Consider the following 27,156-nt stretch of genomic DNA (forward strand, 5'->3'; position numbering starts at 1 on the left):
ACCAACGTGGGGCTCAAATCCCAGAGATCAAGAGTCACACACCCCACCAACTGAGCCAGCCTGACACCCCTGTAAGTTTCTTTTATAGTTCCTCTCAATTAGAGTTTTGCGTATTTTGAGAATATGTAAGTGCATATGAAGTTACAAATGTTTTATCTTCCTAGTGAACACAACTTTATTATGAAGTAACTATCATTTTTTGCCCAAAAAGTCCATTTTGTTTAACAATAATAATTTCCCTGATATATTTTTCCCACCATTTACTTTCAATCTTCCTTTGTCCTTAGGTTTTAGAAGTCTCATGTGAAAAATAAGCAATAAACTGGGTTTTAATCCCATCTGAAAATCTTTGACAACTTAACAGGAACACCTAGGCCACTTGCATTTATTGAAACTCAAACATTTCAGTAATCTATCACCATCTATCATCTTTCCACTTGTCCTACCAGTCTATCCTTGCCTATAAACTCATACCTGCCTTTGAATTCCTCTTTTTCTGACCAAGTTTCCATGTTCTGTTTGTAGTATCACTTTTCAACTTTAAATCTTGAATGGCTCTCTAGTCCAAACAAGAAAAAATTGAAACTCCTTACTATGGCACTTAAGGCCCTGCAAAGTTTAGCCCCAATCTACTTCTCCATCTTCATTGCCCCACATACTACCCTAGGCTCCAACCACCTTGAGCTTCCTTCCCCTAAGGTGGTAATGAAGCCCCTTCAACCTTCCTGCCTTTATACTCAGTTAATTCTACCTACAAAACTTCTCACCTTTAGAGCCAGGCCATTACCATCTCATCTACCAACATCTCAGTTCAACATCACTAGTTTGAAAAAGCCTTCCAAAATTCACCCCCCAGATAGACATAGTCACTATCTATTCTGGGCCGCCATTGCACTTTGTGAATACCTCCAATATAGCAGCTACTACATAATGAAAAATGTTTTCTTCATTGGAACTATGACTGCTTCCAAGGTAGAGAGTGAGTTTTATTCAACTCTGTAACCATAGTACATGAGAGACAAGGAAGTCAGAAAGTGATTTCTAAAGACAGTGAAGATGATGTTGGCTTTGGACAGGTTTAAGTCCATAGATATCCTAATGTACAACCAAACATAATAGGAATTTCTATACTACAAACCTAGTTTTTTCAAACTGACAGGCTAAACTGTTGCTAAACTGGAAGTCATCAGTCACAATCACATATACACTCTTCCAAATCCTGGATCCAGCAACAAAAGCACAACACTGGTCATTTACTACCCAGTAAAAACATAAGAAAATCCATTAAAAAATATACAGAGTTCTCATTCATCTTAAATGCCTAAAATTAACATTTTGGGAAGAAGGAAAAAGTATCTAGGTAATCTCATATTTCTGATAATTTGCATGTAACAGAGAAGTCTAAAATCACATTGGTTAGAACTTGGCCTCCTCCCCATGAGATATACTTTGTTGACGATTAAGAACTTTAACTTCATATCCAACCTCAAACTCTGTTGAGAGTGACAGAGGGTATTTCATTTCCATAGTTTGTCAAAGAATTAAATTCACTCACTTCATAACACAAAGCAATAATGCATTAGTGCTTCAAAAATTGTAACTTGAGAGCCTAACCAGCCCTGAAGTGCTATTTGGCTGCCTATTCCTCTTCCCACCCCTAGTATGGACAACCAAATATTCTTAGCCGCCCACTTGACTTACATGTACATAAAGATCATCTAAATCAATAAGATTAAACTGTAGAAGTACTGCAGCAACTCTGTATAAAGAAGAAGGAGTCTCTCCATTCGGTTCCTTGAAAAACAAAAAAAAAGTTTCTATTTAGTGCATAAAGTAAAACTAAAATCATGAACTTTACCTACCAATAATCAAGAACAATTTTATCAAATAACTAGATCAACAATAAGCTTCTTTGCTCTTTCTTTTCATACATGACATCTGAACTGAGGACAAAGATAATTAGGTCAATATCCCTTTTGACACTGGAACATTTTCTGATGAACACAAAATATAAAAATGCACACATTTTACAGTGCATGCTAATATTTTTACAGTGCATGCTAATATTTCAACAAAATCTGAAAATCAAATAGAATAAGTGAGATTTTATACTGCATAATACTTAGTTTTGGGTTTTGTTTGTATGTGTATTTTCTTAACTTGCTTTTTCAAGTAGTTCTCAGTGGAAATGCAAACAACAATGACAGATTTGGAAGTGCTGAAATATCTGTGTCTACTTTACAGTTTTCTCCTTATTCTTTTACTTCTTAGATTTTGTACTAAATATATCTGCTTATCAACTGATTTCCCCCTTCAAAACAGGTGTCTATACATATTACATATGGATAAATCAACATCTTAAAATACAGAATGGCCAATTCCAGTGGACCCTTCACAGAAACAGAAGGATCTCTGAATGCTATCAAGAAGACTTCCCCTAATTTTTAAACTGCTTGGGGTCAGCTGAATGGAAGACTAAAGTCACGACAACTGGCAATTACTAAATGGCCAAATGCAAATAAAAAGCAAACAGTGGCAATATGTTATGTTCTGCTTCTACTCAACACTGAAAACAAGATCTTTATAAGGTTCCCCACAATTGTGATAGGTGTTAAAGATGTAACACACGAAGCTAACCAAACTAATGGATATCCTATAAAGAAGGCATTGTTCACTGTATTTGTTAAGATAAGTTTAAGTCTTCCACTTCACAATAGTTTAAATTCAGTATCAAAACATTTTCCCATAAAAAAATGGTGGTCAGGGTCTCAGAGCAAACCCACAAAAGCTTACTATCTGACTTGAATCCACCAGGCACACTCTTATTATTCCCATTATCTCCATTTCAATGGGTTTACCACAAGAAGCCTGTGACTCCCAGGCCAATCAACTCCCATACTCTTCATATTGCTCTGCACAATCCCTGTTCTATCCTAACACACCTTTCTACACTCTTGAAAAAGTTCCATGGAATCCTCTGGAATTCATAAACCATCCTCAGCAAAACCCTTTATATATCCTGAACTTCTCCTCTAACTGTTCCCTTCATTTTCTTGCTCAAACAGAGGACTCCCTAGGAACACCACTCTCACTGTAACCCAGTCAAGTGGTGGTTCTTTTCCCCCCACTCCTCACACTACTAGGCCTGAAGGTGGAGTATGAGTCATCTTTGCTTTTTATAGTTGTTTTCAGACTATTGTCCCACCACCCACCCCTAATGCCCACCCAGCTTTTAATTTCCAGCCGCTCCCTATCCCTCACTATTGCTAGGATCTAGTTTCATTCCATTGTAGTCAAAGAAGATATTTTGTAGGATTTCAATGTTTTAAATTTTTTGAGACGTTTTGTGGTCTAAGAGTTTATCCTGGAGAAATGTCCCATTGCACACTTGAGAAGAATATGTAATGTGTTGCTAGCTAGATACTGTTCTATGTATGTCTGTTAAGTCTAATTGGTTTATAGGCTGTTCAAGACCTCTATTTCCTTTTGTCTAGTTGTTCTAACATTAATGAGAGTGGGGTATGGAAATGTCCAAAAATTATTGCAGAACTATTTCCCCATGCAATCCTGTTAGTGTATGCTTCATATAGTTTGAGGCTCTGTTTGGTGCAAACGTGTTTGTAACTGTCTTATCTTCATGGGTTGACCCTTTTATCAATATATAATGTCCTTTTCTGTCTTAAATTTTTGTCTTAAAGTCTATTTTGTCTGATTTTAGAAGAGCCACCCTAGCTCTCTCGTGGATACTATTTGCATAGGATTTTCCAGTTTGAACATATTTCTATCTTTGGATCTAAAAGTAAGTTTCTTACAGGTAACATATAGTTGAATCATGTTTTATATATTCTGCCAGACCACCTTTTGATTACAAATTTTAATCTACATTTAAAGTAATACCTGACAAGGAAGGACTTCTGACACTTTTTTGTTTTCTATAGGTCTTATATTTTTTTTGTTCCTCATTTCTTCCATTACTGCCTTCTTTTGTGTTTGTTTGTTTTCCTGTAGTGTAGCCTTTTGGTTGTTCCCTTCTTTCCTTTTCTGTTTTTAGTTATTTTCCTAGTGGTTACCCTGGGTATTGCAAGTGTTGTTTTTTTTAAGATTTTCTCTTTCTTTCTTTCTTTCTTTGTCAGAGAGAGCAAGTGCACAAGCAGGCAGAGTGGCAGGCAGAGGCGGAGAGAGAAGCAGGCTCCCCGCCAAGCAAGGAACCCGATGCGGGACTTGATCCCAGGACCCTTGGGATCATGACCCAAGCCAAAGGCAGCAGCTCAACCAACTGAGCCATCCAGGCATCCCGCAAGTGGTATTTTAAACTAATAATCTAGTTTGAACTAATACCAATTTAGCTTCAATAGTATACAAAAACTCTGGACCTATACACCTGAATCCCTCCCCCTTTTATATTGTTACATTGTTTACCAATTAGATTTATAATTAGTTTTATTAGTCTTTTAAATCATGTAAGAGAAAAGGAGGAGGTACAAACCAAAAAAAATACAGTATTATTGGCTTTTAGATTTACCTATATAGTTACCTTTACCAGTGTTCTTTATTTCTTCATATGGCTTCAAGTTATTATATAGTGTCCTTTTATTTCAGCCTGAAAGACTTTCTTTAGCATTTCTTGTAAGGCAAGTCTACCAGCAATGAATTCCCCCAACTTTTGTTTATCTTGAAATGCCATGAACTCCCATTTTTGAAGGACAGTTTTACTGGATACAGATTCTTTACTGACAGTTTTATTCCTTCAGCAGTTTATATATGCCATCCCACTGCCTTCTGAAGAGAAATCACCTGTTAATCTTATTGAGGATCTTTTATATGCAATGGGTCACATCTGTTTTGCTGCTTTCAAAATTTTCCTTGTCTTTGGTTTTCAACAATCTGAGCATAATATTCTTGGTGTGACTCTCTTTGAGCTTATCCACTGTTTATGGAGCTTCTTAGATGTATAGATTCATATCTTTCATCAAATTTGGGAAGTTTTCAACCTTCTTTTTTTCGAACATACTTCTGTCCCTTTCTCTCTCCTCTGCTTCTATGAGTCCAATGTACATATTGGTATTGGATAGTGTCCTATAGTCTCTCAGACTTTGTCATTTTTCTTCATTCGTTTCTCTTACTGGATAATCTCAATTGGTTCATCATATTGGCTGATCGTTTCTTCAGCCTTCTCAAATCTGTTGGTGTAACCCTCTAGCGAATTTTTCATTTCAGTTATCATACTTTTTGACTCCAGAATGTTTGGTTCCTTTTTTTTTTAATAACTTCCATTCTTTTTTTTTATATTCTGTCTAGTCTCCTTTAGCTCTTCGCCCATGGTTTCTTATACAGATCATAAACATATTTAGAACTGGTGATTTAAATTATCTACTAAGTCCATCACCTGGACTTGCTCAGGGATAGTTTCTATTTTTTTTTCTTGTGAATGAGTCATACTTTGTTTCATTGCATACCTCACTATCACTTGTTGAAAACTGGGTATTTTGAAAATTATGTGGCACTCTGAAAATCAAATTCTGCCCCATTTGGGGGGTTTGTTGATGCTTATTGTGGGTTATTATTGTTTGCTTGTTTAGTGATATTTTGTAAAGTCTGTATTATTGTCATGTTAGCCACTGAAATCTGTGTTCTGTCACCGTAGTGGTTAGCTAATGTTTCGAGTTTTCTTAAAGGCCTGAAGCCAAAAAAAAAAAGAAGAAAAAAGGAAAAAAAGAACACTCTCCCAGTGTTTGCTTACTAGGCATGCCTCAACACTTGGCCAGGTCATTCACAATTCCATCTTAGTCTTCACTTCCTGCTTGTGCAGAGCCTGAAGGCCAGCCAGAGGAAAAATCCTAAGATCTTCCCAGTCCTTTCCTGAGTTAAGTATCCAGTTCTGGGCATAAGCAGGCCTTTTGTTCCAATTCCCTGGTACATGTTATTCCCCTGTATTAACTCCTTATCCATCTTCTCTCTTCCCAGGCTTTCAGTCTTTCTATTGCTCATCTGACCATTATCTCTTGCTCTAGGCTGCTAAAGCCAATAGTTGTGCCTTTAAATCCTTTTGGCAAAAGCCACCCCAGATCTGGAGATGCTCCTAGTAAGGCAAATCAAAAACAGGCCCTTGCACAAGTCCCTAAGGGAACAGCCAGAGAGGTTGCAACCCACAATTCTTTATGTCCTCTGGCATTAGCAATCTACACTAGGAGCGCAGGCTTCTATCTTCATAGCCATCATCGATCTGGGCATAAGGGATAGTAAGCAGGCAATTTATAACATCACAGTGCTCTCTTCCCCAAAGCAGCAGCTTCTTTCTTCATCCAGCCTTTCCTTGATTGTTGTACATTTTTTGCTGAATTCCAGAGTTCTGTAAAAGTTGATTGACAGTTTTTTGCCAGTTCATTAGTTGCTTTTATGGAGGGACAGCGCTCTGAGGTTCCCTACTCTGCCATTTTCAGTCATGTCCTCCTATTGCCATTTATGGACTCCTGGGTCACTGCCCATCATGTAGAAATGATCTTATAGCTTCTGATTCACTGTCACTCTGTCCAACTCTATTCCTTTCTTAATTTTTGGAGATTTTCATATATACCTAAGTGATATTTCCATCATGCTGGCCTCTTGGCTCCTGGAACTCATCTCTTCCAAAGATCTTCTCCTCTACCCCATCTCAGCCATTCACTCCATTTCCTAAACTTTAATATTACCAATACCTACAACCCCTCCAAAATGTTTATTTCATGTATATACCTTCACAGAGATCCTTAATCCTGCTGGACAGTCATACTCTTTCTCTCATTCATTCTCCTACTCTCCGACATAACTATTTCCTACCTTCTTTCCTAACCTCTCCTAACCTCCAATACCTCCTCTCTCAGCTGATGACCTTATTTTCTATTTCAGCAACGTAACTGGAGCAATCAACAAAATTTCTACAAACTCTCACCCTCACATCCATCCACCTACCAACAGCTGTACCTACATTTGCTGCTACCTTTTCAATTATTATTCTAGATGAACTCTCTATGCTCCCATTTAAAGTCATTCCATCCACTTAAGTCATAAACTCCATCCTCTCTATCCAAGAACATTACTCCAATAACTCTCTCCTCTCTCTCATACATCACCAGTTTTGTGCCTTTCTACTCAATCATTCCCACGAACAAATAAATGTGTTCTCTCTTCCATTTTCAAAAAATAATCTCTCTTGAGCTCACTTCCCCTGGCAGCTACCTTTGTGTCTCTTTGTAACAACCGCTTTAGAGTTGTCTACTCTATCTCCAGTTTACTCTCCCCATTCTCTTACCACCACCCCAACTTTACAAAAATGGCTAGTTTTGCCCTCCCTGATGATAAATCCAAAGACCAAATATTAGTCCTCATCTTAAATGACCTATCAGAGGCATTTAACAAAGTTCATCATTCCTTCTTCCATTTAGCTTCCAAGATGCTACATCTTTTTTATTGTCCTATTACCTTATGCATTACTTCTGTATCTCCTTTGCTGATTCCTCCTCTTCTCCAGGTCTTTAACATTGGAATGCCAAGGCTCAGCCCCTGGTTCTCTTCTCTTGTCTCTCTAGACCCAACTCTTGGTGATTTCATTTAGCATCACAACTTTAAATATCATCTACATGCTTCTGACATCTACATTTCTATTTCTAACCCAGTCCTTTCTCTTGAATACCAGATCTATACATCCAATTATTTACTCAACATCTCACTTGGATATCTAAGACATCTCAAACTTAAAATATGAAAAACTGGAATTCCTGACTCCTACCCACAGTACACCAAACCCATTCCACTTGAAATTTACTCTATCTCATTTGATAATAACACCATCCTTTTAGCTGCTCAGTACCAAAAAAAAGGTTAGAAATAGCCCCAACTCTACTCTCTCACATTCTGTATCTAATCAATCAACGAATACGATTGGCTCCACCTTCGGAATATATTCAGAAGCTCATCAAGTTCTACTGCTACCTTAACCACATTGATTCTTTGATAACCTAAGTCAAAATACACATATACACAATGCCTTCCATCTCTCTTCTCTCTCTCTCTCTCATACACACATACTGCTCATGTCACCATTAGAGGCAGCTACTAAAGTCTGATCCAAAAACATTGGTCTCCTTGTTGTTTTCTAACACATCAGGCATGCTCACACCTTAAGGCCTTTGCGTTGGCTGTTCTCTTTGCCTAGGACCTCTTCCCCAGATATCTGCAGAGTTTAAACCTCACATCTTCATTTCATTGCTTAAATTTATCTTTTCAATGAGGTATACTCTCACTATTCCATGTAAAATTGCAACCTACTTCTCTAGCACTCCCATTCTTCCTTACCCTGCTCTACATTTTTTTTGCCCCATCTCACTGATCACCTTCTAATATACTATATAATTTACCTCAAATATAAGCATCACAAAGGCAAGAATTTCTATTTGTTTACAGATGTAGCCCCAGCATCCAGAACATTACCTGGCACATAAGAAGTACTTGATCAATACTTTTTTTCTTCAAATATTTTTTTAAGTAATCTCTATACCCAAAGCAGGGCTCAAACTCACAACCTGAGATCAAGAGTTTCATGCTCCACCAACTCAGCGAGCCAGGTGCCCCACTGATCAGTATTTTTTTTTCCCCAAAAGCAGGCTCCATGCCCAGCATGGTGCACAGTGCAGGGCTTGAACTCATGACCCTGAGATCAAGATCTGAGCTGATATCAAGAGTTGGATGCTTAACTGACTGATCCACCGAGGTGGCCCCGATTAATATCTCTTAAGTGAGTGAATTTAAGTTATAATAATGCCTAGCCACAACACCACTATTACTACTATAGTCGTGTTCTGAATCCAGAAATCAAGGGGCTATGATATGGTAAGAATCATCAACTCCTTTCTCTTTCCTGTGGCAAGGCAACTCTAGCCTTTTGGTACCCTGACACATTCTAGTACTCCTTTCTTTCTGTCCTTTGTCCTAATCCTCATGCTGTCCCTAAGCCCTCTATTACAGCCATCCCTGTTAAGGAAATCAAGCAGATGCACCTGACAAATTTTCCAAAGTCTGCTTTCAAACTGCTTACATCCCCTGCCACTCTTCCAAGTCAAAACATCCAGTATAGCCGATCCCGGGTTGAAAATAGGATAAAATCACTCTCACTGACTTCGTGGCATAAATAATCAGCTTTGCCTAGAAATCCTAGCATTAAGGAAAAAAAAAGCCTGTTTATCCAAATTAATTCCCAACCGGTGAAAATCTGAGTTGTGGGCAAGTGGAATGAACATTTTCAGAAAGTGATGAAAAGAGGGGAGGGTGGAGTAGGGCAAGGGACCAATACACAAGGGTGACAACATATGCCTAGGAGCCAATTCCCAGGCTTACGTGCCCTAAGCAGTTCATTTTCATGGTTGTCCTCACTTAACCTCAGACCACAAATTACTGAAAATCTCTGACATTTCTTCCTCTACCCTCAGTAGTCCTTAAGACTACAGATTTGTATAAGATAGTTCAGGCAACAGAAACAAAGGAATGGTGTTACATAGAGCAATATGAGGGTTACTCTTTCCGATAATAGGTTATTTCTAAATCAAATGTTTCTTGACTGGGCATTTCTTATATAAGAAAAGGGCCAATCATCTATCGAAAAAAATGATTATTCCAACACTGTCAAACCCCCAGGGATATTTTAATTCAGCTCGAAAGTGTTACCATTATGAGGAATATTTTCATATAAAAATTTTTAAATTCTGAAACTTTCAACTAATAAAGCTTGTTGTTATGCAGTAGGTCAGCATTATTCACTGTAATATGCTCAGAAACCTACAGTCTCCAAAGCCATATCCTACATTCTAATTAATTAAGCCCAAGTTAAATTTCAGCCACCTTGTCACTTTAGCAGTTGGCTTCATGTTCTCAAACCCAAAGCAATCATGGTACCTCCTAAGATGTGATAAATATTTCAACTTCTGTTTCCTTGTACTAAGAGTAGACTCCCTGACTGTTGGTAGGAACAGGGAAAGCTGCCATGACTAATGTTTGAACAAAGATTAAGTACTCTTGCCTAAAAACCCTGCCATATGTCTAGTTTGGTATCAAAATGCTACATGAAGTTCTGATCTGATTTCTCTTCTGGAAAGTCCCAGAAAATGGAAAATAAAAGATAAGCAGAGGCAGTAGGTGGTATTACTTGAGAATCCTAAAAGAAATTGTCTTAATATCCTGAATTTGAGCTCCAAGGACAGGAAAAGACCTTCTTTACCAGAGTATACTCAGGGCCTAGCAAAGCAACAGCATATCATAAACATTCCATAAATGAGTATTTCTTTTTTTTTAAAGATTTTATTTATTTATTTGACAGAGAGAGACACAGCGAGAAGGGGGAGTGGGAGAGGGAGAAGCAGGCCTCCCGCTGAGCAGGGAGCCCAATGTGGGGCTCAATCCCAGAACCCTGGGATCATAACTCTAGCTGAAGGCAGACACCCAATGACTGAGCCACCCAGGTGCCCCCATAAATGATTATTTCTTGACTAAGTATCCCAGACAGGTAGACAAATCAGGAATGCTCTACCAAAAGGACAATAGAGGCCTTATTACATTAAAATCCTCCATGCTATCATGAAAGTTATCTTCCTAAAAACGCAGATCACTCATTTACAATTAGTGAGCATTTACTATAGGCTAAATTAATTCAGAGAAACTGGTAAAATATAGACCCCACCCTAACTGGCTCACAATCTGGCAAAGGACACAGATATAGTTTATGCTACTATAACCTGGTAAGTGCTATAAGTCTGTGTCAAGTTTTATAAGAACAGAGATTAAGTGCCAGAAGTCTGTGTCAAGTTTTCTGAGAATAGAGATTAAGAAATAACTAATTCCACATAGGTGAACTGCCAGCAAGACTTTACAGAGCAAGTAGACCTTGATCTTAAAGAATAAATAGGAGTCCTTGAGATGAAGAAAAGACAGGTGAGAGGGTTGAGTAAGAAGAGTTTTCTAGTTATAAGGAACTGCATATAAATAAAGGTCTATATATACTAGTGTCTATACCTAACTTTAGGAAATGGCTAGTAATTTAATATGACTAGATTAGATCTGAGGGGGGAAACCCAGTAAAGATGAGGCTGGAAAGAAAGAATGGGGATAGACTGTGAAGAGCCTTTTCTGCCACATTTAGAAGTTTGAATTTTATCCTGCAAAGGTTTTTAGAGCAGTGTGTCAATTCGATCTCTTTTAGAATATAAGAGAAGTAATAATATGAAAGATAGACTGAAAGAGAAATCATCAGAAGCACAGACTTGCTAGATAACTACTACAGTGATTTAAGTGAAAAATAATGTAAAATACATCTCAAGAGTTTATCCACGTCCTAAAAAAAATTCTCAGTCATTGCCTGTATAATAAAATTCTAATTCAACACGGTATTTAAGGCCCTTGACAATCTAAAGTGTGCCCACCTTTCCAACTTCACTTCCTGTTCTTTCCTTTCCCTCTGTCTTACAATCCAGCCACACCAGACTATGTACCATTTCTTCAATCGGTTAAATACATTCATACTGCCATGTCTTCACTCATGCTATTTGTTGTTGCTAAACAGACAATTCTCAACAAGCTCCAACTCATCCTTCAAGGACTGAGTTAAAAAAGAGTTGTATCTATAAAGTTTTCTCTGATTCCATCTCTCCCAAAGCAAAAATTTATTATGCCTTGCTCTAGGCTTTCACATCGTATCATTCATACTACTAATACAGTACTTATCATACAGCATTGTTAGCTATCCATTTATCTACCTGCTTTGCTAGAATGGATGAGCTGAAACCAATCATTTACAAATAAAACTCAAATTAAGTTATACATATAAAACCATGTGACTTATCAATGTCTGTAAATATATACATATATATGTATACACATACACACACAGACACACACACACACACACACACATATTTTTTTTTACCTGGTAAAACTTGAATTTGAACCCAAGAATATGACACAGTGTTTGCGGTTCACACATACTCATGTAAGATTCTAATAAAGATATAAAGAAGTCATCATGTTCTGGCCTGCATTCAAACACTTCTAAAATGACATCCAAAACTCTATTGGGATCCAGATTAAAGCATCCTGCAATAGATGAGATATACATAAATTCAAAAAATGATTATATTATCATTTTCAATTGAATCATTAATTTTCAGGGACAACTTATATAACAAGATAGAAATATTTTTAAAAACAACTTCTTTTACAAGTTTGCTTTCCCTGCATCAGAGGATAATCTTTATAATTTTCAAGATGATCAAGTCCACTCCCCACATTTTACAGATGAGAAATGTGACTTGCCCAGGATTACAAAGTGGGTTAATAACAGAACTGGGGCTGGAGCCCAGGACCTGCAACACACAGTCAAGTAAACTTTTCTATGCAACACTGTCTCAGGTCTTAATTACTCAGGCTAATTAAAGAGATCCACATTTTTAATTCTCAGGAAAATATGACAATCAAACAATCCATTTACAAGTTAGGCAACTAAAGGGTTTTCTTTAATGTTTTAAGAAGCATTTGGAATGTCGGTAAACAGTTAAAAGTTCAGGTTCATAAAAGCAGAACATCATTTTTAGAATCATTTCTTAGTTTTTCTTATATATACAACAAAACTATAAAATATAACTGCACCACTGATTTGTATCTGTGGTTTTTGGCAGCATTCTAAAGAGAAAACAAGTATACTACTGATACTGAAGAGATGAAAGAACACCAAGGAGCTGGGGACATAACCAAAGAGTGTAGATAATACAAGCAAAGAGAGGAGGAAAACAATCCAGGCAGAGCCAGAAAGGAAAACAAAAGCAGCACTGAATAGGTCCCGATGGCTACTTACCCTTGCTAATCTCTTGGAGTAAGCTCAAAAGAGCCAATGGACACAGATTTAATAGACATTCCTATCAGCCACCCTATTCTTTTTTTTAATTTTTTAAGGTTTTATTTATTAGAGAGAGAACACAAGCATAGGGAGCAGCAGGCAGAGGGAGAAGCAGCTCCCCACTGAGCAAGGAGCCTGATGTGGGACTTGGTCCCAGGACCCTGGGATCATGACCCGAGCCAAAGGCAGACACTTAACCAACTGAACCACTCAGGTGTCCCAGCCACCCTATTCTTAATACATTATTAATTCCATTTGTATCCAGCTTCACCTGTTACCATAATTGTATTATAGTGCAGTCCTATCACATGTGCATTTAATTTATGAGAATGCAACCATTTGCACACAACAAAAAAAGGCAAAATAAATTTAAACAATACAGAAGTTCCACCCACCATTCCTCTCAATAAAATGTATGCTTATAACCCTGAGCACAAAATTATCAAGCTGCTGTCCCCTCGGTTTTTATCAACTCCCATATGCCTTGCACATCAACCTGAATGGAACTCTATTTTAAATTACATATTTTTCATTAGACATAGTGCCTCCATGCAAGCTAACCACCTATTGGGGCAAACAAATATCCATTTCTTCTAATGCTGGAGGAAGAAAAAACAACTGTGTTAAACTTAAATGTTAGTTCTGAATACTGTATTTTATAGATGATCTAAAGAGATTTTTCAAAGAAATTTCTTATATAACCTATTATAAGAGATTTCCAGAGTTACTTCTATTAACTCTACACTTAGTTACACTGAATGCTATAAACTAATATTCTTAACAATCACTTGGAAAACCAAACTCTTCAAATGTAAGGAGTATTTCTTGCCTCTTTTTATGAAATCCAAAGTTAAGAATACATTTTCTTCTATTTCTCATACTGAAGGGAAAAAAGACTAACACAGTAATGATGTCTTACTGAAAAGAGTTCCAAATTTTCACATATTCTCCAAAGAATTATTTACCTAAAGTTCTGAGAAGAAAACTTCTAAATATTTTCATCTCTCTCTATACACCCAAAAAGTATGGCCTATGAATGTAGAAGTGACTCCAAAATAGCAAATGGATTTTTTTAAAGATTTATTTATGAGAGAGAGAGAGAAAGCATGGAGGGGGAGGGTCAGAGGGAGAAGCAAACTCCCTGCTGAGCAGGGAGCCCAATCCCGGGACTCCAGGATCATGACCTTAGCCAAAGGTAGTCAGTCGCTTAACCAACTGAGCCACCCAGGCAACCCCCTGCAAATGGAATTTTTAAAGGCTGCTGGTGGAAATATAAAATGTCAAATGGCACTACTTTGTAAAACTGGCAATTTCCTTAAAAATTCAACTTATAACTATGTTTATATGACCCAGCCATTTCATTCCTAAGTATTTTTTTTATTCCTAAGAATTTACCCAAGAGAAATGTCTATGTTCATACAAAGACTTGTACAAATGTCTTTATTAAACAACTTTCTTTATAATAGTACACACTCAAATGTCTACCAGCATGTAAATGGATAAACTATATTACACTGTAACTGTAGTATATACAGTAGACTATTACTCAGAAATAACAAGGAAAGAACTAATAATACAAGCAAAAACATGGATGAATCACAATTATGCTGAATGAAAAAAGCCAGACCAAAAAAGAATAGTCATTATATGATTCCATTTATAAAAGAATTCTAAAAAATGGGAACTAATCTATAGTGACAGAAAACAGACCAGTGGTTGCCTGGAGAGGGGGAAACAGAGTGAAGGAAGATGAAATGCAAAGGGGCAAGAAGAAATTTAGGGCAAGGGGACAATGGTAAATGTGCATTATCTAGATTGTGGTGATGTTTTCACAGATGCATACATAACTCAAACTGTACACTTGAACTATACAGTTTATTTATGTCAAGTATGCCTCAATAAAACTGAAAAAATACCTCCAAATTCTCCAGCCTTGTAACTGCTCTCCTAATTTACTAAATATAAAAATCCAATCACCAAATAAAAATACTCTATCAGAGATGACAAAAGATCCATTAAATATAATTTTGAAAAAATTGCTGGTTTGTAATTACCCATCAAGCTACAACTAGAACAACATGTTACATGGGAATGCTGTGCTTCATTCACATTGTTTTAAAGTTTCTTTTCTTTTCTTTTCAACATTTTATTATTTATGAGAGAGAGTGTGTGTGAAAGAGAAAGAGCACGAGCACGGTGAGGGGTAGAGCAGGGGAGCCTGATGCAGGACTTGATGCCAGGACTTCAGGATCATGACCTGAGCCAAAGGCCAATGCTTAACCAACTGAGCCACCAGGCACTCCTAAAACTTATATTTTCAATGTGCTACAGTGCGAACCACCTCCATTATGTTTTTTTTAAACAGTATTACTGCAACAAGGCTATTCTATCAGTGATCTGCACTGTCAAATACCAGTTTCTTTCTAGGTGCAATTTAAGGCAGTAATCTAAAAGAGAAGATATGTACTTTTTTTTAAAGATTTTATTTATTTGTTTGTCAAAGAGGTAGAGCACAGGCAGGCAGAGTGGCAGGCAGAGGCAGAGGGAGAAGCAGGCTCCCTGTGGAGCAAGGAGCCCGATGTGGGACTCGATCCCAGAACGCTGGGATCATGACCTGAGCCGAAGACAGCCGCTTAACCAACTGAGCCACCCAGGCATCCTGAAGATATGTACTTTTATTTATAACAGATATCAACCTTTGCATCTTTCACAACAGAAAAACTGGCTTATAATATTCTATTGAGTGTCTCAAGTTTAGCACAACCAACTAGAATGACCTTTGCTCCATAAGGTGGAAAAGGTAACCAAACCATAGATTCAGAAAATGATTTTTAAAACCTTAAAAATCTGCTAGGTAACAGTTAAACTATTTCATACAGAATAAGACTGTAGAAACAACCAGTAAGCTTGGAATTTCCAAAAAATTTTTTTTTCTAATGGCAGCTATGGCAGAACATAGGCACTCTGGTGCTCAACCATCTTAGAAAGGCTTTCGTCTAGCCCAAACATCAATAGTCATGTGATCTTGAAAGAGATCATAAGCCAAGTTCCCTACCTCTATCACCAGCTACATTAGAGATATATACACACATATAATGCCTTTATGTCTTCTGAGGAACAAACAGGGAACCATACTTGAAGGAAACAAGTGGAAAAATAAAAAAGTGGCAGAGCTGTAATGGCCATGGATGCATTTAAATAATTTAAATTATAATTAATATAATTTATATATAAATAATTGAAATTTCATTCAAATAAACATTCAATAACCACCTGATATGTGCCAGGTGCTTGTGATATGAAGATTAATAAAATGCCTAAAAGAGAGTTTACACCTTTTGGATGACACGTCTTTTTAGAAATGCATTGGAAAAGTGAAGTTCTCCCAAAGATAGACAAGATGACACTAGTCATTATTAAAGCAAGTGACTGCAACTAGAGGCAAAAAAAAATAATACTGATTAAACTGACAATGGCTGTTGGAGGAATATGATGTGCCAAACGGAGATTCCTAACAGAAAAAAAAAATCCCAAGGTAATATTGTAAACATGCCTGGGAGAGATGTTCAACCTGTACACTTCAGACAAGGAAAGAGAGTAGCTTCAAACACCAAGTTCCAGACAGAAAGGACCTTATGAGACAAAGAAAAACCATGTTTTAAACAAAAGGATATAATCTGGCATCTAGAATTACTTTAGAAACAGGCTATGCTGTAATCTGAATGCTTCTGCCCCTCCTACCAAAAATTCTTTTATGGAAATTCTAATCCCCAATGTGATATTTCAGAAGTGGGGCCTTTGAGAGGTGATTAGGTCACAAGAGCAGAGCCCTCATGAATGAGATTAATGCGCTTAAAAAAGAGCTCCCCTGCCCCTTCTAAGACCATGTGAGGATACAGCAAGAAGTCAGAAGTCTGCAACCTAGAGGAGGCCTTCACCAAGAACCCAACCATGCTGGCACCTAGATTTTGGGATTTCCAGCCTCGAGAACTGTGAGAGATACATTTCTGTCGTTTATAAGCTACCCAGTCTGTGGTAACTTATTATAGCAGTCCAAATGAACTAAAACAGGCTAATAAAAACCTATGTTAGGTTACATCTAATAAATAGTATTTGCAAAGAACTGTGCATCTCAAGGAAAGAACCAGAAAACAAAGATGCAGAGAAATGCACCTAACAAAATAAATGTATAATTGTAAGAAAAAAAAATATCTATGTTTGAGAACACCAACTGCTATCTTCTTTTTCATAGCAGAAAAAAACTTCTTTCTCATAACTAGTATAAAGAAACTTCAATAAAGCAAAAATGCAAAGGAGGTAGGCAACTGGCTTCCCTGTTCAAGAGAGAGCAGAGAGCTGACACAAAGATAAGATGCTTCTAGGCTGGATGGCCCTTACATCCAGATTGGTCCAAAAATAAAATACTAAGTACACTCAAGGTAACTTAGTCAAAATGGTTAAATGTCCCATAATATGTCCAAGAATCATTCGGTCTGGGGTCTTTTTTTTTTGTTTTTAATGTTTCTCAAGTTACTTGCCAAGTGACCAAGAGGACTTGTGAGACTGAAGGTACAGAGGTCCTAACCATACCTTTCCCTACCCCTAGCCAAATCTACAACCTTGGATACCAGGCAACAAATCAAGATCCTGAGGTTTGGTGAACAGGCCTCTGGTTCTGGGTGAGTAGGACAGGTTTAGAGCCTAGGCCAAAAAGATCTTGGACCACTAATCCCAAAACCAGGAGAACCATTTCCACTCCCTAAAACTCAACTCAAGTTAGCTAGCTCTGTGACTAATTCTTTTGATTTAGAGTAGAAACCAGCATAGTGTGGCCTGTGGGTCAAATCCATTCAGTTTCCATAAATAAAGATATACTAGAACACACTTATTTACATACTATCTATGGTTACTTTCAAACTACATCAGCAGAGTTGAGTAGTTGCAACAGAAACCTTATGGCCCACAAAGCAAACAAATATTTACTACCTCACCCTTTAGAGAAAAAATGTGCTGACTCCTAATTTAAAAGAAAGAAAAGGAATGCCTATTATTTTTTTTGAAGGGCATTCAGAAGAGTAGAGTTATAGTTTAGCTCAACAATCAAAGGTGTCCATCTCTGCTATCTTTTCTTGAATTTTTAAAAAGATGACTTTTGCCATCTTGATGCAGGGTTCATCTTTGAGTGGGGTTTATGATTTGGTAGCTAAAGAGCCTACTAATCACTATCCATTCCCATTTAATAAGTTTTCCAAATTTACTGTCAAACTTGAGATCACAACCACCATGCAGACTCATAATGATTCTCCTTTGCTGACTCATGCAGAAAACAGTCCCTATCTGACAGGATATAAACCTTGTTTATTATATTTAGGATATAAACATTTTGATGTGCCAGAATCTTTTAGGGAGCAAATGACTAGCTTTTAATTAAAGATGATAAATAAGGATTTCTCCTGACCAGACCAAGTGCCCTGAAATGTAAGTGCATTTATTTATTTATTTTCCAAAGATTCCACTCATTCACTTGACAGAGAGAGATCACAAGCAGGCAGAGAGGCAGGCAGAAAGAGAGTGGAGGAAGCAGGCCCCTCACCCAGCAGAGAGCCCAACGCGGGACTCAATCCCAGGACCCGGAGATCATGACCTGAGCCGAAAGCAGAGGCCCAACCCACCGAACCACCCAGGTGCCCCTGTAAGTGCATTTAAATGCAGACCTCCCAAACCAGGTATGAGTTCTGCCAATGGCTAGTAAAGGACATCAGACCTGAGATAGCTTTGTATGAGGTATTATGTCCAGACTACTCCTACAGAGAAAACGATGGGAATAAACAAGCGGAAACTCTTCCAAAGATGCTATGAAAGTAAGATGCTATGTCAGTGAACTGCTCTGGCCAGATGAGACAAGGCCTGCGTGGAGTCTGCATTGAGGGGAATTCCCATAAATTTTAACACTGAGAGAGTACTCATTGGAATTGGAGTCTTAATCTCAATTTTCATGTCAGTGAAAAATTCCTTTCTCAGACAATGGGGGAGACGACAGAAGCAAGCCAGAGAGAAACAAACACTGAGTCAAGGAGATGAGCTTACTAAAATCTTCCATGTTAAGGGAAAGAGGCTAAGAATCACTATAAATTCTGTAAGAAAGAATTTTCATTCATTTTTGTCAACGAGTACTTATTTGGCACCTACATACCAGGCACTGAACTTAGAGGTACTAAACAAAACAAAATCCACTATTTTTGTGAAGCTTACATTCCAAGGGGGGGTAGAGAATAAACTGCATTTCATGTTTATGGTGGTAAGTGCTCTGAAGAAAACACAGTGAATGAAAGGGAATGCTGAGGGGGATGGCCAGGGAAGGCTATACTGAGGAGGTTACATGTGAGTACTTCTGGCCTAGTGTGCTTGGGAGTTCACTTGATAGCCTAGAATAGGGGTTTAGCCCAAGAAATCCAATTCTTTATATTCACAGAATATCCAAGTACATCATGAGCTTGCAGTTGTGACTATCACATTGTTCTTCAGAGACAGTAATGTAACCTGTTCTGTAGGAGAGCCACGTTCAAGATAAGAAAGCAGTGTGTCCTTCCAAGTTAGATTAAAGCATAACTTCAAGAAAATCTCTTTGAAATGTTCCTAACATAACAAAGGACTAAAATTAGAAGAAACAAGGACAGACAAGAAATGTCAACAAATACATAAAATAGAAACAAAAACACGTGCAGAGTTTACATAGCATAATATATTTTTTAATTTTTTTTAAAGATTTATTTATTTGAGAGAAAGAGAGAGAAGGAGCAGTGGGGAGGGACATGGGGCAGGGGCGAGGAGGGAGGGACAGAGGGAGAGAGAGAGAAGCAGACTCTCTGATGAGCAGGAAGCCCAATGGAGATCATGACCTGAGCCAAAGGCAGACACTCAACCACTCAACTGACTGAGCCGCACAGGCACCCCAGCATAAAAATTCTTACGTGAGAAATATCTTAAAAGAGTACATGACAGGATATAAGAAAAGACAAACTTTTAGGAAAGCAATATTGCCAAGCAAGCATCTCAAGCTAGATCAAAATGCTGCCAGAAAAATGTAGAGCCGACCCTGAAAAAAACAGAAAGGAAACCCTACAGGAGGCTTTTTAAAAATAGGTCACTGCCACAAAGTTAAGCAAGAGCCCTGAAGCCCATGGGCTACCAGTCTTGGTGGTCAACTGATAATAGGAGGAAGTAGCAAAGAGAGTAAATCAGCTGCCAGAACTAGACTCACTTCAAAGGGGAGGGGAGGGGTGGAATAGGTGATGGGGATAAAGGAGTACACCTGTGAGCACTGGGTGTGGCATGAAAGTGTTGAACCACAATAGCATATACCTAATATTACACTTACACTGTGTTAACTGCAATTTAAATAGAAACTTTTAAAAAGGATAAATTTAAAGTAAAGGCTCCTTACCTGCTATACCTGCTGATCACCAAAACCTAAGCTAAAAACAAAGGTAACTGTAGTAAATCTAGTTTAATCCGGGTTGCAATACACAGGAATGGAGCAAGGGAATGAGGATTGGAACACTTCCTCTCTCTTTCTTAGTCAAACATAAATTTCCAAAAGTGAAGAAAAAACTAAGAAGTGGAACATAAGCATCCTCTAAAATATAACCAGTAAAGCAGTAAACATGACTTCTACAACAGGTCTCAAAATCTAAGACATCTATGTGTTGTGAAATCTTCCCTAAGATAGCACAACACCTAACAAATAATAGCAAAAACTCTTTATATTCTGAAAAATCAGGATTACACTACTTTTCTACCATTCATTCCTCCTTTCTACAGAAGCCAACTATTTCCTTCAAATGCTCAACACAAATAAAAAGAATAAAGCTGAAGAAATTCTACTTAAAAGGTAGAGCGAATAACACTTCCCTATCTTTTACAACATCTGTTGCACTTATTTTAACAGGTTGTTGTAAAGATAAAATAAGGTATGATCAAAGTCCCTTGTAAAGGTATTTTTTAAATCAAGCTCAAAAAGAGTTTTGAGAGTACGATAAAGATTTTATTAAAGTTTCACATTTGCTTATTTTGATAGAAATACCAGAGAGAACAGAAATGTATAAAAACACCCAGCACGGGGCGCCTGGATGGCTCAGTGGGATAAGCCTCTGCCTTCGGTTCAGGTCATGATCTCAGGATCCTGGGATCGAGCCCCGCACTGGGCTTTCTGTTCAGCAGGGAGCCTGCTTCCTTCTCTCTCTGCCTGCCTCTCTGCCTACTGTGATCTCTGTCTGTCAAATAAATAAATAGAATATTTTAAAGAAATAAATTAATTAATTTTTAAAAAAAACACCCAGCAGGAGAAGAGAAATAATAAAGATCAGAGCAGAAATCGATGAAATAGAAACCAAAAGAACAGCAGAAAAGATTAATGAAAGGAGGAGCTGGTGCTCTGAAAGAATCAGTAAGACTGATAAACCCCTGGCCAGACTTATTAAAAAGAAAAGAGAAAGGACCCAAATAAATAAAATCATGAATGAAAGTGGAGAGATCACAACACTGAAGAAATATAAATAATTATAAGAACATATTATGAGCAACTATATGCCAACAAATTAGACAATATGGAAGAAATGGATACATTCCTAGAAATGTATAAAATACCATAACTGAACCACAAAGAAACAGAAAACCTGAACAGATCCATAACCAGCAAGGAAATAAAGCCATAATAAAGAATCTTCCAACAACAGCCCAGGGCCAGATGGCTTCCCAGGGGAATCCTACCAAACATTTACAGAAGAATTAATACCTATTTTTCTGAAACTGATCCAAAAAATAGAAATGGAAGGAAAACTTCCAAACTCATTTTATGAGGCCAGCATTACCCTGATCCCAAAACCAAAGACCCCACCAAAAAGGAAAATTACAGACCAACATCTCTGATGAATATGGATGCAAAAATTATCACCAAAATACTAGCCAATAGGATCCAAAATTACATTAAAAAGATCATTCACCATGACCAAGTGGAATTTATTCCTGAACTGCAAGGTTGGTTCAACATCTGCAAATCAATGTGATACACTACATTAATAAAAGAAAGGATAAGAACCATATGGTACTCTCAGTAGATGCAGAAAAAGCATTTGACAAAGTACAGCATCCTTTCTTGATTGAAACTCTTCACAGAATAAGGATAAAGAGTACACAGCTCAGTATCATAAAAGTCATCTATGAAAAACCCCCAGTGAATATCATTCTCTAATGGGGCAAAACTGAGAGCTTTTCCCCTTAAGGTCAGGAACACGGCAGGAATGTCCACTATCACCACTGCTGTTCAACATAGTAAGAGAAGTCCTAGCCTCAGCAGTCAGACAACAAAAAGAAATAAAAGGCATCCGAATTGGCAAAGAAGTCAAACTCTCACTCTTAGCAGAGAATATGATGCTTTATGTGGAAAATCCAAATGACTCCACCCCAAACTGCTAGAACTCATACAGGAATTCAGTAAAGTGGCAAGATATAAAATCAATGCACAAAATCAGGTGCATTTCTATACACCAACAATGAGACAGAAGAACAAGAAATTAAGTAAGGAGTCAATCCATTTACAATTGCACCCAAAACCACAAGACACCCAGGAATAAATCTAACCAAAGAGACAAAGGATCTGTACTCAGAAAACTACAGAACACTCACAAAAGAAATTGAGGAAGACAAAAAGAAAAGGAAAAACATTCCATGCTCATGAATTTGAAGAACAAATATTGTGAAAATGTCTATGCTACCTAGAGCAATATACACATTTAATGCAATCCATATCAAGTTACCATCATCTTTTTCCACAGAAATGGAACAAATGATCCTAAAATCTGTATGGAACCAGTAAAGACCCTGAATAGCCAGAGGAATGTTGAAAAAGAAAACCAAAGCTGGTAGCATCACAGTTCTGGATTTTAAGCTCTATTACAAAGCTGTCATCATCAAGACAGTATGGTACTGGCACAAAAACAGATACATATATCACTGGAACAGAATAGAGAACTCAAGAAATGGACCCTCAACTCTATGGTCAACTAATTGACAAAGCAGGGAAGAGTATCCAATGGAAAAAAAGACATTCTCTTCAACAAACAGTGCTGGGAAAACTGGACAGCCACATGCCGAAGAATGAAACTATTTCCTTACACCATACGCAAAGATAAACTCAAAATGGATAAAAGACCTAAATATGAGACAGGAATCCATCAAAACCCTTGAGGAGAACATAGGCAGCAACCTCTTCAACCTCAGCTCCAACAACTTCTTCCTAGACACACTGCCAAAGGTAAAGGAAGCAAGGGTAAAAATGAACTATTGGGACTTCATCAAGATCAAAAGCTTTTTCACATCAAAAGAAACAGTCAACAAAACAAAAAGACAACCAACTGAATGGGAGAAGATATTTGCAAACGACATATCAGATAAAGGGCTAGGATCCAAAATATATAAAGAGCTTATCAAACTCAACATCCAAGGAACAAATAATCCAATCAAGAAATGGGCAGAAGACGGGAACACACATTTCTGCAAAGACATCCAAATGGCCAACAGACACATGAAAAAGTTTTCAATATCACTTGGCAACAGGGAAATACAAATCAAAACCTCAGTGAGATACCACCTCACACCAGTTAGAATGGATAAAATTAACAAGTCAGGAAATGACAGGTGTCGGTGAGGATGCAGAGAAAGGGGAACCCTCCTACACTGTTGGTGGGAATGCAAGCTGGTGCAGCCACTCTGGAAAACAGTATGGAGGTTCTTTAAAAAGTTGAAAATAGAGCTACCCTACAACATACTGGGTATTTATGACATACTGCACTACTGGGACTTTACCCCAAAGATACAAATGCAGTAATCTGAAAGGGCACCTGTTCCCCAATGTTTGCAGCAGCAACGTCCACAATATCCTAACTATGGAAAAAGTCCAGATGTCCATCAACAGATGAATGGATAAAGAAGATGTGGTGTGTATATATATACATATATATATATATATGTACACACACACACACACACACACATATACACAATGGAATATTATGTAGCCATCAAAAAATGAAATCTTGCCATTTGCAACGTGGATGGACCTAAAGATGTTATTATACTAAGAGAAATAAGTCAGAGAAAGACAATTATCATATGATCTCACTCATATGTGGAATTTGAGAAACAAGGCAGAGGATTATAGCAGTAGAGAGGAAAAAATGAAACAAGATGAAACCAGAGAGGCAGACAAACCGTAAAATTCTTAATCTCTGGAAACAAACTAAGGGTTGCTGGAGTGCAGTGGGTAGGTGGGATGAGGTGGCTGGGTGATGGACGTTGGGGAGGGTATGCATTGTGGTGAGCACTGTGTATTGCCTAAGACTGATCAATCACAGAACTGTACTCCTGAAACAAATAGTAAAATAAAAAATAAGAATAATAATTAAAAAGGAAATAAATACAAACACGTAGGTAGCACTGACAAAAGGATTTCTCATAAATATCCCAAATTTTATTAGTCCTGGTAAAATCTTAAAAGTACAAGCTAGACACTTCTCTCATTTCTTAACTGAAAAAAAAAGAAACCTGTAAGGGGGAATGCATTCATTCTGTCTTTACAGATATTCTCCAACAGTTTAAAAAAACTTAGTAACACATACTATTATTAGATATATGTCTTACCTATTAAAGATTTTATATTTTCTAAGATTAAATCACTAGTAATATTTCCAGATAAATCTTGCCCCAATTCAGCAATCAGCTTGGCATAACCTTCATTCTCTTCTCTTAACAAATTGAATTTTTGCTGCTTATAACTGAAATTAAACATCATAAAAGGGATAAAATTAATTCAATTAACAAGCTTGCATACAAGTAATGTATTCTTCTCACTGATTTTTCCTCTCTCTTAGAACAAGTATAAGAACAGTTGTTAAAGTTTTATTTCTTTGTATATTTTTTAAAATAGAAAATAACAGTGACTCATAAGAGACCCCAATGTTAATTACACAGAGAAAACTAGTAACACAAAGAAAGAATACTGCTAATCTCAAGGAACAGTAACATGCCACTATTTCCACTGCTAAGAAAATACCCAGAGCATAGCCATACTTGTAAATTATTTTACTGGTAATAATAAAAGCTCTGAATATTATTTTAACTTCTAATACAGAGAAAAGTTTCACACAGATAGAGTTCACTGCTGACTCAATAATCCTAGGCTTCTTTTAAAAGGAAAAAACACAAGGCATGCTAACAACAACAAAAATTTTTCAAACTGCCGTTAGAAACATCAAAATGAGAACTAAGGAAACATACTCAGATACTTGATCTGCAACATAAAGGTAAATGTACTTACAAGAGTTTTGTCTTGATTTTAACTGACTTTTGATTGAACTGCTGTGATTGTTTGATAAGCCCTAATGATTCCAATGTTTCTGGATCCAGGCGTTCCTTTAGAACTGTGTCTGAAACTAAATACTGTATTAAAAAATATTAAAGGCCATTTATTCCTTAGCATCGTAATACATCCACCATTTAAATGCATTCAAAATAATTTTTCCCAAATAAGAATATTAAAAATCACATTAAATATATATCAACTTTTGATTTACTTAAAAAAAAAAAGCCCGCAACTTCAATTTAACAAAAACGATGACTCTCCAAATACTGAAAACTGCGACATATATAGCTCTTCAAATAAAACTCACTAAAAAATTATATGCGTGCTGTACACAGCCTATAAATAACAAGAACTACAGATGAAACTGATTAAAACTGTGTCTGTCAACTGAATTTTTCTTTAAGATTAATACAGCACTTAAGCCTTCATTAGTTTCTACTGTTTAAGTCAAATTCTAGCACAACAAAGACAAGGACATCTTCCATTTCTAAGTAACAGCACTTCTCCTTGGTTCTAAATTTATGAACATAAAATGGTTTACTAGACAATGATTATGACAAGTTCTAGAATTTATTATTTCTAAGCTACCTCCATTCTTTTTCTCCTTCCCTAATAAAGAGTTTATGAAAAACCATCCAGTTTAAAAGCTGTCCAGATCATTTCTACTCACTTGATAGATTCTTACCTTTTCCTTATTTAGGAACTTACTAGATCAGGAGTATCATCAAAAGTTTGATATATACAGAGAGTTTAAGTGATATGAAGCATGCATATTTCACAAATCATTAGCATGTCTAATTTTACAAAGCATTCCATTTCAAAATCCAAATCTCACCTTATAATGAATAGCCAACTGAATGTCAATATCTTCCTCCATTAACATGATTAACTGTGATTACAACTGTTGAATGTAAAAATCTAGAAAGGGAAAGTATTTTTTACAACTTACCAAACATGCTAATACCAACTGTGTAAAATAGTCTCTCTTGCTTTTTTCTTCTAAACAATTTGTCTCAATATCTATAATGATGGAAGAAAAAAAGATGAAAGTTTGATTGATTTTTCCAGACTGTCTCCAGCACTATAAGATACTTATTTTCTTTGAAACTAAAATGCCTCATTCTGAAATTGGAAAAAAATTTGAAACTATAGTAAGCAGGAACTGTCCTTCATATGTATATGAATGCTCAGAATTAATTTCTCCTGATACTGCAGACTGACCCTGTGACCAATGGCATATCCATAAAATGGTAAGTTGATTACACAGGAGTTACAGGCTACGGCATTGGAAACAACAAAACTTCAAAAAAATAATGTTTTCAAAAATGGAAATATTCAAGCAAAGTGTAAATGACAACACGTCAGAGATGCTAAAGAAGAGATTCCTTCTTTAGGTGCAGAATTGAACGAGGTGACAACAAAGATCTCTTCTAACACTAAAAGATCCTATTACTTGTGAAGATTAAACCTTTGACCTTGGTCACCTTGGTACCACGTTCTAACCAAGCTACCTGGCCATCAACTCTACGAAAGGACAGTATTAAAAGAATATTTTTTACACCCTATTTTGAATTACAATTTGAGTAGCGAACAAAAATTTATTCATGGTTTTTATTTTCTTCCTATGAACTATTAAGAAACTGAAACCTCCAAGTTTTGGTAGCTTATTCAGAAAATTTGTCAAAAACTTTTATAAAATATTGAGGAAATAAAACAATTAGTTCTTAATGCCAAGCATCAAAAAAGTCAACCAGGATTGAAAGGATTACAAAACTGATCTCAGGATTACTGCTTTAAGTACTACTTTACTACTTTACTACTATAT

The 27,156-nt window shown here is 36.9% G+C and overlaps 1 protein-coding gene across 14 annotated transcripts in view; it reads right to left on the minus strand.

The window, feature by feature from the left end:
- THOC2 (THO complex 2) overlaps positions 1–27,156 on the minus strand; it is a 113,159-nt gene that overhangs the window by 57,720 nt on the left and 28,283 nt on the right. For all 14 annotated transcript variants that reach the window (XR_004385557.1, XM_032882324.1, XM_032882321.1 and 11 more), the window contains exons 5-9: positions 26,281–26,351; positions 25,287–25,408; positions 24,611–24,744; positions 11,948–12,114; positions 1,702–1,794 (exon numbers count right to left, since the gene is read on the minus strand). Coding sequence is in view for 13 of the 14 variants with exons in the window: in XM_032882324.1 (XP_032738215.1) it covers positions 1,702–1,794; positions 11,948–12,114; positions 24,611–24,744; positions 25,287–25,408; positions 26,281–26,351 (587 nt within the window). In the remaining variant the exon portion in view is untranslated. The remainder of the gene's footprint in view (positions 1–1,701; positions 1,795–11,947; positions 12,115–24,610; positions 24,745–25,286; positions 25,409–26,280; positions 26,352–27,156) is intronic.

The sequence above is a fragment of the Lontra canadensis genome, unplaced genomic scaffold (assembly GCF_010015895.1).
Source record: "Lontra canadensis isolate GAN:19392208 unplaced genomic scaffold, GSC_riverotter_1.0 scaffold81, whole genome shotgun sequence".
Classification (NCBI taxonomy): domain Eukaryota; kingdom Metazoa; phylum Chordata; class Mammalia; order Carnivora; family Mustelidae; genus Lontra; species Lontra canadensis.